This window comes from Chiloscyllium punctatum, chromosome 40 (genome assembly GCF_047496795.1).
Source record: "Chiloscyllium punctatum isolate Juve2018m chromosome 40, sChiPun1.3, whole genome shotgun sequence".
Classification (NCBI taxonomy): domain Eukaryota; kingdom Metazoa; phylum Chordata; class Chondrichthyes; order Orectolobiformes; family Hemiscylliidae; genus Chiloscyllium; species Chiloscyllium punctatum.
This window is the reverse complement of record NC_092778.1, coordinates 7,002,427-7,021,521: the sequence shown is the minus strand read 5'-3', so window position 1 is coordinate 7,021,521 and position 19,095 is coordinate 7,002,427. Positions and strand designations below refer to the sequence as shown.

The following is a 19,095-nucleotide window of genomic DNA, read 5'->3' as shown; positions in this document are numbered from 1 at the left end:
CACCTTTACACAGAGACATGACGGATACTGGAAATTATTCAACAAATCCAAATAATGCAAAAGCTCATTCAGTGAGTGTTACTGCTCACATCGAGATGGACAGACGCAGTGAGGGAGACGGGATCTGATTGCAGGGAAGATGCACTGAGAAAGCTGCAGGTTCGACTTGTCTCTGTCAATCTGGGATGCCCAGGCGAGAGAGAGGGAAGGAGGAGGCACAACACCCGCCTTAAGACATCCGGGTTGATTTCATCTTGGAAAAAGAAAGTCCCCGAGTCACCTCAGGAAATTAAATGACTGAGGCGCAGACACGCGCTCCGACTCCAACTTTGCACTGGAAACAAGTTTTAAATTCCTCTCATCTTGGCCCTCCCTGGAAGGCGAGAAAGGCACAGACAGGGTGCGCGCGCTCCATTGAGCCCACCCACCCCCTCCGCCGCCGCTGATTGATGGTGGGCGCACCCAATCACAACGTCGGTTTCCAGGCAACTACCCAATCCCCGCCGAGATCCGCTTGGCTCCTTGACGGACGGCGTAACGGATCAGTAGGAACGCGGCCTTCTCCAGGTTGCGGGATGACTGTGCCCACCAATCAGGGGGCCGTATCCAGGGCGGACGGTTGGTGCTTGCAGCTCTCGCGCCCGCGCGCCCTCTTGTCAGTTGTGTCCCTCTTGCAGGGCTTTCCTTCAAATGTGTGATTTTACACACGAATTGAAGACAGTGAGAGGCAGGTATGGAGTGGCCAATTTGAAACAAGCAATTATGCACCTTCGGTGAAAGGGAAAACGCACTTTAAGCGCCTTTCAGAAGCATTTGCTCATCCCGTGATTGATGGCCCGATTGCCCAATCACACGGTGAGCTGCTGGCGTCATTTCGTGCATTGATCCAATCAATGCAAAGAGTCGGCTCGGCCTGCAACCTCCTGCTCAGGGCCATTGAAACTGAACTGGAGGGTGAACAAAAACATTTCATATCCTCCTGTCACATTTCTGACTTGTCCAGAGGTATTGCAGTATTCATTATTACTTTCCAAGTATTGTCAGCAGTTTTGTTTAAAAAGTACACAGCTTAATGTGTCTAATAATAGTTGCATGTTTGTTTGTTTTTTTATTGTCTCTCTATATTTGGGGTATTTTCTTTTCACCTAAATATAGTTTCATGACAGGAGTCAATCCGCCTCCAGGTTTCCGCACCCGGTGTTAGGCGTAGTTTTGAAAACGCAACATGAGTCACTTCAACCGGAACAGCCAAATTTGGTGGGGTTCCTCACCTTCACGAAATTGCAGACTTTTCCTTCCCACACCCACCCCCACCCCCAGTCAATTTATTTTCCTTTCCTGTGCTTGGAAGTGATATAAACCAAATCTTACTTCAAAATAATACACTTGGTATTATGAGTAAAGTAAACACACTGTACAGTTGTTAAAAAAAAAGACCAGTGTGTACTTTTCTCAGAACGACGTGTAGACTTTCCAAGTTTCCGAATTTCACTCAAGGGAACACTTTTGCCTACACACCCAACGTCTAAGTTTTTCTTGTTTGCCCCACCCTACTTCAAAATAAAACCAACTTCACCAGTGTCCTCAATATTGACATAATTTCTTTGCTTGATGATAAATATTGAACAAGAAGGGAAATACATTGTGCATGTGTATCTCAAACCTCTTCTGCCTTCACTATTCATATTTAATGTTCTAGGCAAATCTGAACTCGCTAGGGATGCAGGATACCTTGCAGAATTATGTTTACTACTCGCAAACAATGGACAGCGCTTTCCTTACATTCTAAAGCAGGCCAATCAAACTTATATTTGCTAGAAAATACAAGCCTCAGGAAATACGAGTTTGTGTCTCTTCCAAAAATAAAAGCTATTTGAAGTTATTATAAGCTTCGAGCTTTATTATAAACACCAACAACATTGGGAAAATAACTAGCTTTGATGCAGACAACCTTCTTACTATACTTGTGTGAAGAGATTGTTATTTGAGATATGAGAGAAGGAAGTTAATGCAGATGTTTCTCCAATTGACCATGAACAGGTTTACTGCTGTAAGATTTGTGATGCAACCAAAGCTATAGGGGAAGTAAGTATAGAGAGCAGCAAAATGATTTGAGGAAATATAGTGGATAATTTTAGGAGAGAAAATAAGGATCAAGTTTCAAGTTGTATACAAAACTGGAAACAAAATGTTAACTTTGTAAATGTAAGATTGTATCTAGGAAGATTTAACTGCTATACACAGTTTATGTAAATTTATCACCCGAGACATTGGCTACAAAAATGCACTTATGAGACTCATGATTCAACATCTGAGAAAGATCAACACCAAGTAAAAATATTACTGTAAAAAGTAATGAAACAAATGGCCAGTTAAAATTGTGTTAACACCGAATACATTTTGATCTTGAGCGCCCTCATTTAAATTGTACCATTGATTATTTACATTCACCAGCTTACAGCTTAATATTTTCTCAGTGTAGCAGTGAAGTATCAGTCAAACTGCATGGAAAGATAAAGTGCTACCATCTGACCGAAACTGATACTTATATGTATAGCAAATTGATAAAATATCCTATGTGTCACGTGTGTTTTACCGTAGAAAAATAGTAAAATCTCAGTGTTTTTGACATTTTGGACAATGTCTGCCCTGCCATTTCCAAGGTGTCCATATTATCAAAGTTCTTGGACTTTAAGACAGCCATATCAATACAACAGTGACTATGTCTCAGTTGTACGTCAATAGCTGTAAGGCATTTTGGGATAGCCTGAGATTGTGAAAAGCGCAATATAACCACAAGTTCTTTCAGAGTTGTTCCCCCTACAATTGTATACCATATAGAGTTGCAATGTCATGTTATGGCTGCACAGGACAGTGGTGAAGCCAGTTTCAGAATACTGTGTCCAATTCTGGTCTCCTTGCTATGGGACAGATGTTATTAAAGGGTTCAGAAAAGATTTACAAGGCTGTTGCCAGGTGGCTTTGAGCTATAGGGAGAGGCTGACGAGGCTTTCTTCCCTGGAGCATTGGAGGCTGAGCTTGTAGAGGTTTATAAAATCATGAGGGGCATGGATAGGGTGAAGAGCCAATGTCTTTTACCCAGGGTAGGGGAGTCCAAACTTAGAGGGCATAGATTTAAATTGAGAGGGGAAAGATTTAAAAGGGACTTGAGGAGCTGCTTTTTCATGCAGAAGGTGATGCATGTATGGAACAATTTGCCAGAGGAGGTGGTTAAGGTGGGTACAATTACAATATTTGAAAGGCATCTGAAAGGGTACATAAGTAAGAAGGGTTTAGAAGCATATGGCAAAATGCTAGCAAATGGGACTAGATAAGTTTAGGATATCTGGTCGGTGCAGGTGTGTTGGACTGAATGTCTGTTTCCATGCTGTGTAATTCTATGACTCTAGCAATCTGGACCTTAAGGTTTTGCACAGATCACTGAAGGTAGCAGAGCAGGTTGAGAGGATTATGAAAAAGGCATATGGAACCATAGGCTTTATAAATAAAGACAACAAGACCACATTGAGCATGAATAAACAAAAACGTTACAAAATACAGGCTCAGAACCAACTGGATCCAATTCTGGATCTTCATTTTAAGAGTGTGATAGTTTTATATATGATGCATAAGAGATTTATGATAATGTTTCAAAGATGAGGCACTCAAATTACACAGACAGATGGAGAAACTAGCTTGACTTTGTTGAGAGAAGAGAAGGTTGAGATAAGATTTGACAGTGCTGCTTAAAATCCTGAGGGATCTAGACAGCAGATACACTCTTCATTGGTGAAAGGATCGAATATCAAATGACATCAGTACAAGGTGAATGCCAAAGAAGCAATGGAAACATGAGGAAAAACATTTTTAACACAGTGAGTGTTAAATTTAATCATGGTTTTCAAAAGGGAATTAGATAAACATATGGAGAGAAAAGAAGTTAGCCAAGGGTGGGATATTGGAACTATCGGAGTCACTTTTGCAGAGAGGTAATACAGACAATATGGGATGAATGGCCTCGTTCTCTACAAGACCCACCCTAAAATTCTATGATGTTCAACATCCTTATGCTCCTTCATAGAAATCATTGCTGTGTTAAGGATTGTGGTTAGATTTATTGCATTTAGTAATCCTGGAAGAGGTGATACTTTAATGTAGTCAAACTCAAAGCACAGCATGATACACTAATCCCTCTTCGTATTTTTTAAAGTTAAATCTGTGTATCACCTCAGCAGTTCCACATTCTGCTGAACACTTTACATTATTGGCAAGTATGGTGGCAAGTTAATTAGCCAATAATATCTATCCAAATTGGAAATTGAATGTCCTGCTGGGTAATACCCCTGCATTTAGAGACTTTCCAAATTATCCACTTAAGTGAATGAATTTGAAGGGTTCCACTACAGATAAGTAACTAATTATTCAAGAAATGTTAGACTATTACAAACCTGATCTAATTCCTGGAGAACGATTAAGCCGCCATCCCCCCCACCCCTGCCAAGTTATTCACACCAACACCGCGCTCCCTCCCACCTGACCTCTTACACCACCCTAGATTCTGATTGACCATATTCCTCTTCCCAGCCCCACACACAGATACACTATTTGATGCCCTACAACCCCAACTCCTGTATCACCAGAATAACACCCTAACTTTTCCATGCCACCGGACTCAACAACTCCCGTGTGTCCCGACAGGCCCCATTGCCAGCTTTGACAAGATCCATACTTGCGCCATCTCACCAGAAACCCCCAACATTGCTACCAGACTCAACACCCCAACCCCCTAACCAGACCTGACAACTCGCATGCACTCGCCATTACTTCCAGTACCAGCCTCAAGAATAAAGTACAACCCCCTTCTCCACCAGCAGACCTGACACCCTCCCTTCCCTGCTATGAAGACCCACCACCACCTCATCACAGAGGATCCAAAACCCCCAGCAGGACCTGATATTTGCCGTCCACCCTAGCCTACCATAAATACGTCATCACTCATCTGACTCCCATCTCACCTTACACCAGAGTTTACCTAGCACCTTCACACCCTGGTACCCTCACCACACATACTCACCCTCTCACAGGAGCTATCAGTGTAACTGTCTGTGATGCTAGAGACTTAAAGAATCTGGCAACTGACAGAAGTGACAAAAGGTTTCTAGTCTGCTTCCATCAAATATTCTGTGCTATATGCATGTTCTTCTTTTCTGAAGGATTCCTGATCAGAATCTCTTGTCAGAAATGGCAATCTGAATGTGACTGCCACTCCTTGGAAAATCCAGCCCATGTGAGCAGCATTCCCTTCTCAAAGAGTCAGGAACCTTGTTAAAGTACTTACATCATATTTTGGGATCCTGATTAGTTTTTCACTGAGCTGATCAGCCAGAGCAACTGAACATTTTTAGATGACCAGATCTTAAAGGGACCAGCACAGGCCATTCACATAAACAGCTTCTTCAGCCTCAACAAAAATATTCCTGCCTGCTGCATTCACTTGAATTCAGAAAATCCGTTTCTTAGTTAAGTGACCATTCATTATATCTGAATTGAGATGGGAAGTGCCTAATAAACCATTAAAATAGTGAGCAGAAACTTGCAAAACTGCAGGTTTTTCACTCATCCAGTTGACTGTGTCAGTTATTTCAGCACATACTAGGTGACAATCATTCATGCCTTTACCCACCAGAACATGAGCAACCACCTACTCATTTTAATAGTCAATTTCTACTATTTTGGCCTCATTGTAAAGATCTACTGAGGTGGATTTACAACTTGCCAACCAATTGTAAAAATGGCATTGCAGATTTGTCTGCCACCTCTTTTAGGAAACGACCAACTTTTAGTCTCCATTCAGTCCAATATCAGCGCACAAGGATCATACCAGAACAGGCTGAGGGGGTGCCCTGGTAGAGATCTTTAAAATTGTAAAGGATTTTAACATGGTAACATAGAGAAAAAATTATGGAAAAAATCTGAAACTAGGTACTTTAAATATGAACTGTCAATAGTAAATCCAATACAAACAAACACGTAATAAGGAACAAATGTAGGCAACTCAGCACTTTGAGCCTGTTCTTCCATTCAGTAAGATCATGGCTGATCTGATTTTAACCCCAAGTGTACATTCCTGCATTTCAATGATAATCTTTCATCACTTGCAAGTCAAGAATCTACCTTTGAGAAAGTGAGGACTGCAGATGCTGGAGACCAGAGATGAAAAATGTGGTGCTGGAAAAACACAGCAGGCCAGGCAGTATCCAAGGAGCAGGAGAATCGACGTTTCAGTCATAAGCCCTTGTCTTTCCTGAAGCACCATATTTTTCAAAAAAAGAATCGACCTTTGTCTTACAATTACTTAAAGACTCCGCATCCACTATCTGAAGGGATTCCAAATACTCTCAACTGTCGGATAATAAAATGTTATGACCCAATAAGGAATTTATTCAGTGAGTTTTTGGAAAGGAAAGTTTATTGTCAATGGAGTCATGAGGCAGATAATATAAATACATTTAGGGGAAGCTAGGTAAATACACAAGAGAGAAAGGAATAATGAGATCTGTTAAGGGGGTTGTTCGAAGTGGAAGGAGACTACATTGAAAAATGGACACCGTCATGAACCAGTTAATCTGAATGGCCTGATTCAGTGTATACATTTTAGTGAAGGTCTGGGCAGAAAGTTCAACGTTCATTCCATCGTTTTCTGTTGACATACTGATGGGCTAATTTGTCAATTTATTTTTTAAATTTGTCAACTTCTTCCCGGATCTTACCAATCACATGCCAATTAAACCACCTCTTTTTGTGGGTTCTTGCTGTGCCCGAATTAGCTGCCACATTCCCACCAGTACAACAGTAGCTGCACTTTTAAAGTGCCTCATTAACTTTGAGGCTGTTAGAGAAATCCTGAGATTATAAAAGACACTGTAAAAGTTCATTAGCTGTAGCATTGTTTGTCAAACCTTGCAATGTGCACATTAGCTGTTGGATTTCCCTACAGAACAGAGTGATTGCACTTCAGAAGCAATTAATTGGCTCATAAGTGTTTCAGATGCACTGCCTATGTATGCTAGCCATTCATAGAATCATAGAATCCCTACAGGATGGAAACAGACCATTCAGCCCAACAAGTCCACACCAACCCTCTGAAGAGCAAACCACCCAGACTCACTTCCCCTAACCCATCCCTGTAACCCTGCATTTCCTGTGGCTAACCCTCCTAGCCTGCATAATGGGAATGATTAACTATTGTAAGAACTGCATGTGGTGTCTTTTAGTGTGGTTAGACTGTTGTGCTGCAAATACCAGAATTTTCAGCCTGACCAGGACATCTCCCACTTTTACTACTTGGCAAAGGTGTATCAGAAAAAAAAAATAACAGATTGCTAATCAGCCTATTAAAACACATGTACTGTGGCCATCAAGTCCCCTCTGAGGTGGATCATAACCTTGGAACTTCTGGAGGTAGGGTGCTACTGTTGTGTCACCATGTTTGGGAGCATTGCAAAGGATTGCATGAATTGCAAGTTCTTTCATCTAGTCGACATTCTACCACCCTTAAAAATAGAGGGTGAGCTGCTGCCTAATCGACTGTAGGTGGCAGGACAGTCCCACACTTTGTCATTTGTCTACATGACATTACCCGAGCAAAAGAATACAATACGGACTCATTAAAACGCAATAGGTCCTGCCATGTTGTAACATCAATGATTTTTTAACATAGAATAGTGAAGATGGTTAACGTGTTTAAACATGTCAACTTTTCACTTTTCAGGTATTGTAGAAATAATATCAGACTAAAGAGAAAAGCACCAATACTAAAACCGGTCTTCAATCAGCACATAACCGCAGTTTGTGTTTAGTGTTCTTAATTTTAATTGCTTACCAAAATTTTCTATAAATAAAATGACATGAGAAGAAGCTATTATGTATCCACCTCACCATGAATCATCAAGTCCAACCACTCATTCCAGACTTCCTCATTCTGTATACATTTGTACTATATCCATCTCATTGGAAATGTCATTTCCATTCTGATTTACAGGATCATATTTTGCTTGTTGATTCATCATAAACTATCAGCACAAGCAATAATTGGAGCATGTTATCATCATGCTATTACTGACATTATTGAATGTACAAGACTTAATGACCTCTGAAAGATTAATTCAATGTTCCAAGTAAATAGAATTAAGGAGAATCCAAAGGGGTTTTAAAAATACATTAAGGACAAAAGGGTAACGAGGGAGAGAATAGGGCTCCTCAAAGATCAGCAAGGCGGCCTTTGTGTGGAGCCGCAGAAAATGGGGGAGATACTAAATGAGTATTTTACATCAGTATTTACTGTGGAAAAGGATATGGAAGGTATAGAATGTAGGGAAATAGATGGTGACACCTTGAAAAATATCCATATTACAGAGGAGGAAGTGCTGGATGTCTTGAAATGCATAAAAGTGGATAAATCCCCAGGACCTGATCAGGTGTACCCTAGAACTCTGTGAGAAGCTAGGGAAGTGATTGCTGGGCCTCTTGCTGAGATATTTGTATCATCAATAGTCACAGGTGAGGTGCTGGAAGACTGAAGGTTGGCTAACGTGGTGCCACTGTTTAAGAAGGGTGGTAAGGACAAGCCAGGGAATTATAGACCAGTGAGCCTGATGTCAGTGGTGGACAAGCTGTTGGAGGGAATCCTGAGGGACAGGATGTACATGTATTTGGACTGATTATGGATAGTCAAAATGGCTTTATGTGTGGGAAATCATGTCTCACAAACATTTTGAAGAAGTAACAAAGAGGATTGATGAGGGCAGAATGGAAGATGTGATCTATACGAACTTCAGTAAGGCTTTCGACAAGATTCCCCATGGGAGACTGGTGAGCAAGGTTAGATCTCATGGAATGCAGGGAGAACTCGCCATTTGGTTACAGAACTGGCTCAAATGTAGAAGACAGAGGGTGGTGGTGGAGGGCTGTTTTTCAGACTGGTCTCTATGACCAGTGGAGTGCCACAAGGATCGGGGCTGGATCCGATATTTTTTGTCATTTATATAAATGATTTGGATGCAAGCATAAGAGGTACAGTTAGTACGTTTGCAGATGACACCAAAATTGGAGGTGTAGTGGACAGCGAAGAAGGTCACCTCAGATTTACAACAGGATCTTGATCAGATGGGCCAATGGGCTGAGAAATGGCAGATGGAGTTTAATTCAGATAAATGTGAGGTGCTGCACTTTGGGAAAGCAAATCTTAACAGGACGTATACACTTAATGGTAAGGCCCTAGGGAGTGTTGCAGAACAAAAAGACCTTGTAGTGCAGATTCATAGCTCCTTGAAAGTGGAGTCACAGGTAGATAGGATAGTGAAGAAGGCGTTTGGTATGCATTCCTTTATTGGTCAGAGAATTGAGTATAGGAGTTGTGAGGTCATGTTGCGGCTGTATAGGACATTGGTTAGGCCACTGTTGGAATATTGTGTGCCATTCTGGTCTCCTTCCTATCGGAAAGATGTTGTGAAACTTGAAAGGGTTCAGAAAAGATTTACAAGGATGTTGCCAGGGTTGGAAGATCTGAGTTACAGGGAGAGGCTGAACAGGCTGGGGCTGATTTCCCTGGAGCGTCGGAGGCTGAGGGGTGACCTTACAGAGGTTTAAAAAATTATGAGGGGCATGGATAGGATAAATAGACAAAGTCTTTTCCCTGGGGTCGGGGAGTCCAGAACTAGAGGGCATAGGTTTAGGGTGAGAGGGGAAAAATAAATAAAAGACCTAAGGGCAACTTTTTCACACAGAGGGTGGTATTTGTATGGAATGAGCTGCCAGAGGATGTGGTGGAGGCTGGTACAATTGCAACATTTAAGCGGCATTTGGATGGGTATATGAATAGAAAGGGTTTGGAGGGATATGGGCCGGGTGCTGGCAGGTGGGACTAGATTGGGTTGGGATATCTGGTCGGCATGGACAGGTTGGACCGAAGGGTCTGTTTTCATGCTGTACATCTCTATGACTCTATCATTGTGAATGAATTTACTATCTAGTTTCATAAGTGTCTATGTTCTGGCTGTGAAGAGCCGACAATGGAATTTTTGAAGCATTTTAAATTGAAGCTCATGTTTGACTAGAAATCGGAAATGTCAATGAACAGATCTTCTAGTTTCACCTCCCTGTGAAAACGTTGGTAAACTCATCCCCATTTTTAATGGATGGTATTTGAACAAACCTCTAATCAGTGTGTGAGTATGAAATGAACACTGTGAAATGTAGCCCACGTTGCAGGTAGCAGTTATGTCATGGGGAATAAAGGACTGCAAGAGTTGAAAGGTGATGAGTTGGAACAGCAACACATAACTACGGTTTTGAATCAAGGGTTGGTCCTGGTGTGATTCTGGATTCAGCCTTTGATTCATTTATTCAAACAAAGCTTATATTTTGCAACAAAATATTTATATTTCAGCTGTGTAATTCACAACTGTAACAGTGTAATTGAATGAAAATGCACTCCATTTAACTGAAGAATAATTCCTGGGAGGCCCTCTGACTAAATTTATATTTTTAAAAAGCATAAAATTTAATGGAGAGTGAATAAAGATTTAAAGCTCTGATAACTGAGGTGATCATTATGTTTAAAATTGATTTCTTTTTCAATTTAGTGTATCTCGTTTCAAACACACAGGATTCAGGGATATGGAAAATGTTCTAAGGAAGTTGTGTGGATAAGGGGACTAATGGACTAGAGTCACGAGTCATAAAGATGTACATCACGGAAACAGACCCTTCGGTCCAACGTGTCCACGCCGACCAGATATCCCAACCCAATCTAGTCCCACCTGCCAGCACCCGGCCCATATCCCTCCAAACCCTTCCTATTCATATACCCATCCAAATGCCTTTTAAATGTTGCAATTGTACCAGCCTCCACCACATTCTCTGGCAGCGCATTCCATACACGTACCACCCTCTGTGTGAAAAAGTTCCCCCTAAGGTCTCTTTTATATCTTTCCTCTCTCACCCTAAACCCTCTAGTTCTGGACTCCCCGATCCCAGGGAAAAGACTTTGTCCTATCCATGACCCTCATAATTTTGTAAACCTCTATAAAGGTCACCCCTCAGCCTCCGATGCTCCAGGGAAAACATACCCAGCCTGTTCAGCCTCTCACTATAGCTCAAATCCTCCAGCTCTGGCAACATCCTTGTAAACCTTTTCTGAATCCTTTCAAGTTTCACAACATCTTTCTGATAGGAAGGAGGCCAGAATTGTATGCAATATTCCAACAGTGGCCTAACCAATGTCCTGTACTGCCGCAACATGACCTCGCAATTCCTGTACTCAGTACTCAATACTCTGACCAATAAAGGAAAGCATACCAAATCCCTTCTTCACTATTCTATCTACCTGCGACTTCACTTTCAAGGAGCTATGAACCTGCACTCCAAGGTCCCTTTGTTCAGCAACACTCCCTAGGACCTTACCGTTAGGTGTATAAGTCCTGCTAAGATTTGCTTTCCCAAAATGTAGCACCTCGCATTTAACTGAATTAAACTCCATCCGCCACTTCTCAGCCCATTGGCCCATCTGGTCCAGATCCTGTTGTAACCTGAGGTAACCCTCTTCGCTGGGAGAAAGTGAGGACTGCAGATGCTGGAGATCAGAGCTGAAAAATGTGTTGCTGGAAAAGCGCAGCAGGTCAGGCAGTATCCAAGGAGCAGGAGAATCGACGTTTCGGGCATAAGCCCTTCTTCAGGAATGAGGAAGGTGTGCCAAGCCGGCTAAGATAAAAGGTAGGGAGGAGGGACTTGGGGGAGGGGCGTTGGGAATGCAATAGGTGGAAGGAGGTTAAGGTGAGGGTGATAGGCCAGAGAGGGGGTGGGGGCAGAGAGGTCAAGAAGGCGGTGCTAAGTCCGAGAGTTGGGACTGAGATAAGGTGGGGGGAGGGGAAATAAAGAAGCTGGAGAAATCTGCATTCATCCCTCATGGTTGGAGGGTTCCTAGGCGGAAGCTGAGGTGCTCTTCCTCCAGGTGTCGTGTTGCCAGGGTCTGGCGATGGAGGAGGCCAAGGATCTGCATGTCCTTGGCTGAGTGGGAGGGGGAGTTAAAGTGTTCAGCCACAGGGCGGTTGGGTTAGTTGGTGCAGGTGTCCCAGAGGTGTTCTCTGAAACGTTCCACAAGTAGGTGGCCTGTCTCCCCAATATAGAGGAGGTCACATCGGGTGCAATGGATGCAGTAAATGATGTGTGTAGAGGTGCAGGTGAATTTGTGGTAATTATGGAAGATCCCTTGGGGCCTTGGAGAGAAGTGAAGGGGGGAGGTGTGGATGCAAGTTTTGCATTTCTTGCAGTTGCAGGGGAAGGTGCGGGAGTGGAGGTTGGGTTGGTGGGGGGTGTGGACCTGACGAGGGAGTCGCAGAGGGAGTGGTCTTTCCGGAACACTGATAGGGGAGGGGAGGGAAATATATCCTTGGTGGTGGGGTCTGTTTGGAGGTGGCGGAAATAACAGAGGATGATATGATGTATCTGGAAGTTGGTGGGGTGGTAGGTGAGGACCACCTCACCTGCTCCTTGGATGCTGCCTGACCTGCTGCACTTTTCCAGCAACACATTTTTCAACCCTCTTCGCTGTCCACTAGACCTCCAATTTCGGTGTCATCTGCAAATTTACTAACTGTACCTCTTATGCTCGCCTTCAAATCATTTATGTAAATGACAAAAGTAGAGGACCCAGCACCGATCCTTGTGACACTCCACTGGTCACAGGCCTCCAGTCTGAAAAACAACCCTCCACCACCACCCTCTGTCTTCTACCTTTGAGCCAGGTCGGTATCCAAATGGCTAGTTCTCCCTGTATTCCATGAGATCTAACCTTGGTAATCAATCTCCCATGGGGAACCTTGTCAAACGCCTTACTGAAGTCCATATAGATCACATCTCATCACTAATGGCCCTATCCTATTTGATGATCAATGTCTTTCCGTTTTCTCTGATATACTTACCATATATTTTGTTGCAGAAGGACAAGATTCATCATGATTGGGTTCTAGTCATCGCTTTTCTGTTTTCAATTTCCACTCCTGAAGATTCTAATTTATATTGAAATATGATTGAAATGTACTTATAGCAATCATCCCTATATCCACATACATTTATCAAAAAACAGTTAATGGGTAGCGATAAGGACCAAGATCTGTGTCTCATGTTGTTTTGCTCCTTCCAAGTCCAACAACATTGAAACCAAAAGGAAGAACCTCATTCGCTCTGACTGAAGCCAAGTAGTTCATCATGGACAGTGGAATAAAACTGAGAACTTCAGTTGCTATGGTTTAAGCAACTGAATTTGATAATTCGATAGTTAAATGGCTGCTGATTACAACATGTTTTGAGAAGATCTGTGCTTCTTATAATTTATCCTCTGCAATTTCAATTGCTCTGCCGTTGATAGCTGTACTGGGCCCAGGTTTTGCTATTACTTCCTGAAACCTCTTTATATGTCTGCTCTTTCAATATGGTGTTTTAGATTAGATTCCCTACAGTGTGGAAACAGGCCCTTCGGCCCAACCAGTCCACACCGATCCTCCGAAGAGTAACCCATCCAGACCCATTTCCTCTGACTAATGCACCTAACACTAGGGACAATTTAGCCTGGCCAATTCACCCGACCTGCACATCTTTCACCAATATTTGGTCACCTCTCCTGATATCCACATGTAGCTTTATCCCTGATTTAGTTTGACAGTATTTCCATGAAGCATCTTGAGACATTTTACTATATTAAAGATACCATGTAACTGCAAATTGATGTTAAGGATATTCCTTAAGTTTGTTCCCGTTTCTGTTCCCTCTCCCTCTCTCGCTCCATCTCTCTCCCTCTCTCGCTCCATCTCTCTCCCTCTCCATATTGGGTAGAATCCTCTTCTCCCAGAACTGGTGAGGCTAGAGAGAGATAATGCGTATAATTAGGTGGGTGCTGTCCAACTAAGCTCTGTCATCTTCCCATTGACACCAGAATTAAATTCTTGCCCATTGTTGACCTTTCCACATTGCTGCCTTTAAGTGACCAAACTAAAGACCATGTAAGGGTCTAAACCTACTTCCACCTCTCTGCAGTTGAACTTCTTACTATGTGGAATTCACAACAGGTACTATCCAGCAAGCATTTATATCCATAGAGACAGAGAGATGTTTGATGGACTGTCAATTAATCAATGCCTGATTGAGAAATTGGATCTTAGGAAGGGGTGGGTTGTGGGTCACACAGCTTCCCTTACTTACAATCCACTTGGACTCCTCTCCCTGCAATTTCCAACCTGAGAAACCACCAGCCCTCCATCATTTACCATTGTCCTGGGTTCTCCACAATTCAGGGACTTCAGGGGTGCCCTTCAACCTGCAACCATAGCTCCCTCTGTAGAGCTGCTGAGCACAAAAGAAAAGTGCTAGCCTCGAATTGACCCTCAAAACTCACCGGGCAGGATTCAACCTTTGGGACCACTATTCCTGTGGAAGGCCCATAGTTGGCCTCATCACTGCCTGATTGGCTTTGGCTGGTTTGACAGGGCTTCCCTGGAAGCACCAATATGGCCTCTCCAGCCAACAGGTGAGACTCATAACGCCTCAGCAAAACTGCCCATTCTTGTAGATGTGACAAAATTATATTCTTGATTTAGTCCTTACTGTTATTTTAAAGAACCTGGATTTTATGGGAAATTGTTTAAGACACTTCTTCAGTCTCAGATAAGGCAAATAAACGCTTGCACTTATCTCGTGCCTTCCATGATCACCAGGCAACTCAAGTTATTTATCAATTATTTCTGATCAGTAGTGAGTACTGTAATGGAGGAAACATAGCCCAGAAGAGAAACGATTATGACCTGGAAATCACTGTATTACTTGTCTAAACTAGTTCAGTATTTATTAAACTGCAACTCTAGTCTGGACCAAGACCAGTCATTTCAAAGTTTTGCTGTTTTTTGTTTTCAATTGTGCACAGCAAGATTCCATAAATTCTCCAGTCTGAGGGTGGTTAATCTGTGGAACTTGTTGCTGTTGAAGGCTGTGGAGGCCAAGTCATTGAGTGTATTTAAAACAGAACTAGGTAGGTTGTTGATTGGTAAGGGGATCAAGGGTTATGGGGAGAAGGCAGGAGAATGGGGTTGAGAAACATATCAGTTAAGATTGAATGATGGAGCAGATTTGATAGGCCAAGTGGTCTAATTCTGCTCCTTCTCTCTTATGGTTTTAACAGCTAAATGATAATGGCCAGATAATCTGTTTTGTGATGCTGATTTAGGGATAAATATTGACAAGGATACTAAGGATAACTCTCCTGCTCTTCAAAAATCTGCCATCAGTGGTGTTCCCTCTAAGCTGTGCAGCTGAGCAGACACTTGGATGTTCCATGCACACTGATGCATTGCCTTCCGATTCTGGAATTCATTCTATGCATGTGCTATGGAGGTCAGCATGGCGGCAGAAGGAAATTATAGGAAACATAGACTACGGAATCTTTTCTGTTCACCTGAGGAGGCTTACAGGACCTCAAATAATGTACAGAAAGACAGTACATCCAGTGATGCAGCATTCTCTCAACATTGCACTGGAATGTCAGCTTTCATTTCTGTAGTGAGGTCCTGATGTATGACTTGAACTTCAACTTTCTGACTCAGAGAGTTACCAGCTAAGCCACAGTGAACACTGTAAATATCAAGATACAATAATTTACATGATTTATGTAATTTATATTATTATTACTCCTTGTTCTCCAGCATAGAATTGATCAAGATATTCAAATAATTTATCATTGTTTGTAAATAAAGGCTTAGCAATTTTCTCTAAGATTTCATATTACTTCGTATCCATGTAACATTGTTTCATTTCCAACAGTGTAAAATTCCTAGATTGCACCACATTGCACAGCTTATTCCAGTTTATGTAAACCAAAACGTCCACTATTGCTTCACGTATGTAATGTTGTTTATTCATGTTGTAGGCAACACTATAAAAATCAATATTTAACTTCCCTTCTGTTTCCATCTGTAAACAATCCAACATTCAAGAGCCTGAAAGAATTGCAGATGCTGGATATCAGAAACAAAAACAGAAAGTGCTGGATTAACTCAGCAGGTCTGGCAGCTTCTGTGGAGAGAAAGCAGAGTTAATGTTTTGGGTCCAGTAACCCTTCTGCAGATTGACCTTTGAAAAGGGGTCACTGGACCTGAAGTTAATTCTGATTTCTCTCTACAGATACTGTCAGAACTGAGTTTATCCAGCACTTCCTATTTTTGTTTGTGACAGTCAAGAGGTTTGTGGACACAAAGTCAAATCTGATCACAGCCTGGCACTTTTCCATGATATTCCAGTTTATAACACCAGTGCCGTATCAGAATCACGGGCCCGCACTCTCATACCCATGGTGGACACTTTGGTGAAGAGGGTGCAAGAAGCAGAATGTTTGAATGGGCTGCTCATGAAATGAAATTCCGATATCTTCATAGTGCATGCTGTATCACTTTTTGTGTGCTCCCTTGATGTGTGAGTTTATGCTTACTTTATAGTTTGTGTCTTTTTGTGCATCCATTCAATCAGCATTTAAATATGCTTCTCTTTTAGTGTGCATGTAATCACACAAATGCAATTCATTTTGTGGCCAACCTTCATCTGTTTGTTTAACGGTGTGTGTGTGTGTGTGTGTGTGTGTGTAGGTTTTTACATGTCCTCATTGCCAGACTGGCACAGTTTTTATGACTATGAATGCAGGTTAATCAAGGAGAATCCCTTTCCATTACTTAAAATGCAGAAACAGTATTAACATTCCTGGTGACTGGTAAGATCAACATAAGCTAAAGACAATAAAGCCGCCTCATTAGATGTACAGAGCTGGCACAAGTGCTGCAACCCCAATGAAAAACCAGTTTGGATTTGTGTTCTAGTTTGAGCCACTGCAAGTCACATCCACTAAAAGATTTAGGATCCAACTTCATTCCTGCTGTTCGGGATAATCCCATTATGTAAATATGCTGTAAGAATATATTAATATATCTTTGTAAACAAAATGAAGTTACTGATGCATACAATTTCAACATAGAGTCATAGAGATACACAAGTTCGGTCCAACTCGTCCATGCTGACCAGATATCGAAACCTAATCTAGTCCCATTTGCCAGCACTTCACCCATATCCCTCTAACCCCTTCCTATTCACAGACTCATCTAGATGCCTTTTAAATGCTGTAATTGTACCACCTCCACTCCTTCCTCTGGCAGCTCATTCCATACACGCACCATCCTCTGCATGAAAAAATTGCCCCTTTGGTCCCTTTTAAATCTTTGCCCGCTCACCTTAAGTCTATGCCTTCTAGTTTCGAATTGGCCACCCCAGGGAAAATACCTTGTCTATTTACCCTGTTCATGCCCCTCATGATTTTATAAATCTCTATAAGGTCACCCCTCAGCCTCTGATGCTCCAAGGAAAATAGCCCCAGCCTATTCAGCCTCTCCCTGTGGCTCAAATCCTCCAACCCTGGCAACATCCTTGTAATTCTTTTCTGAACCCTTTCAGGTTTCACAATATTGTACCTATAGCAGGGAGACCAGAATTGCATGCAGTATTCCAAAAGTGAGCTAACTAATGTCCTATACAACCGCAACATGTTGTCAATTTATTGAATACTACAGTCCAGTCCATGAAAACGTATTAGCTCATTTAAACTCTGGCTAATTTGCTCCAGAACATGCCCTACATCCCCTCCCATCCGCTCCCATTGTGCAGAATTATGGATCCTGGCACACATTCATCAGCTCTAGGCATATCATTTTCTTTCTTTATCCAGTTTTCACATTATCAAGTCACTGCCTAACACCAAAGTATTTTTTTTAACGTTTCTTATTGTTTCTGCTCAGATTATATTTTGCTATGAATGATACAATGAGGGTGTGATGCGAAGATTAGCAGTTATAAATTTTATCTCAGATGAACAGCTGTATTGATCTGAATTTATCCTCATCTGAGCCCAATGTTTCTTGGTCAAGTGACTACAAATGGAATACAATAATTTGCTAACGTTTTGAGTGTTTTACTCTCAAATGTTGGATCCCACATACAGGTTGTGGCTGAGTATGATTCATGACTGTCAGAGGGAAAAAAAACACTGATACCAAAGAGTACATAAGAAAATTTTATCCCGTCTCCAACCCTGCCTCCTCTCCTGTGTGCAGGGACTGCGGTCCAATGCTTCATATAAGACCATAAGACATAGGAGTGGAAGTAAGGCCATTCGGCCCATCAAGTCCACTCCGCCATTTAATCATGGCTGATGGGCATTTCAACGCCACTTACCTGCACTATTCCAGTATCCCTTAATTCTTTGCAAGATTAAGAATTTATCAATCCCTGCCTTGAAGACATTTAATGTCCTGGCCTTCACTACGCTCCGTGGCAATGAATTCCACAGGCCCATCTCTGGCTGAAGAAATGTCTCCTCATTTCTAATTCTCCCTCTAATCCTCAGGCTTTCCCCACAGGTCCTAGTATCCCCACCTGACAGAAACAAATTCCCAGCATCCACCCTTTCTAAGCCATACAAGTTTAAGTTTCTATTAGGTATCCCCTCAACTTTCTAAAGTCTAATGAATACAATCCCACGATCCTCAGCCATTCATCATATGTTAAGCTGACCATTCCAGGGATCATCCGTGTGAATCTCCGATGGACACGCTCCAGTGCCAGTATGTCCTTCCTGAGGTGTGGGGCCCAAAACTGGACACAGTACTCCAAGTGGAGCCTAACCAGAGATTTATAAAGTCTCAGTAGCACAACGCTGCTTTTACATTTCAACCCTCTTGAGATAAATGACAACATTATCTTCGCTTTCTTAACCACCAACTCAACCTGCAAGTCAACCTTTAGAGAATCCTGTACCAGCACTCCCAGATCCCTTTGTACTTTGGCTTTATGAATTTTCTCACCGTTTAGAAAATAGTCCATGCCTGTATTCTTTTTTCTAAAGTGCAAGACCTCGCATTTGCTCACATTGAATTTCATCAGCCATTTCTTGGACCACTCTCCCAAAATATCTAAATCTTTCTGCAGCCTCAACATCTCCTCAGAACTACC

The 19,095-nt window shown here is 42.2% G+C and overlaps 1 protein-coding gene across 1 annotated transcript in view; it reads right to left on the bottom strand.

The window, feature by feature from the left end:
* LOC140464325 (dual specificity mitogen-activated protein kinase kinase 6-like) overlaps nucleotides 1-412 on the bottom strand; it is a 131,831-nt gene extending 131,419 nt beyond the window's left edge. Inside the window, exon 1 of the mRNA XM_072559263.1 lies at nucleotides 4-412. Coding sequence (XP_072415364.1) covers nucleotides 4-19 — 16 coding nt within the window. The 5' untranslated portion in view covers nucleotides 20-412. The remainder of the gene's footprint in view (nucleotides 1-3) is intronic.
* Nucleotides 413-19,095: the final 18,683 nt, after the last annotated feature.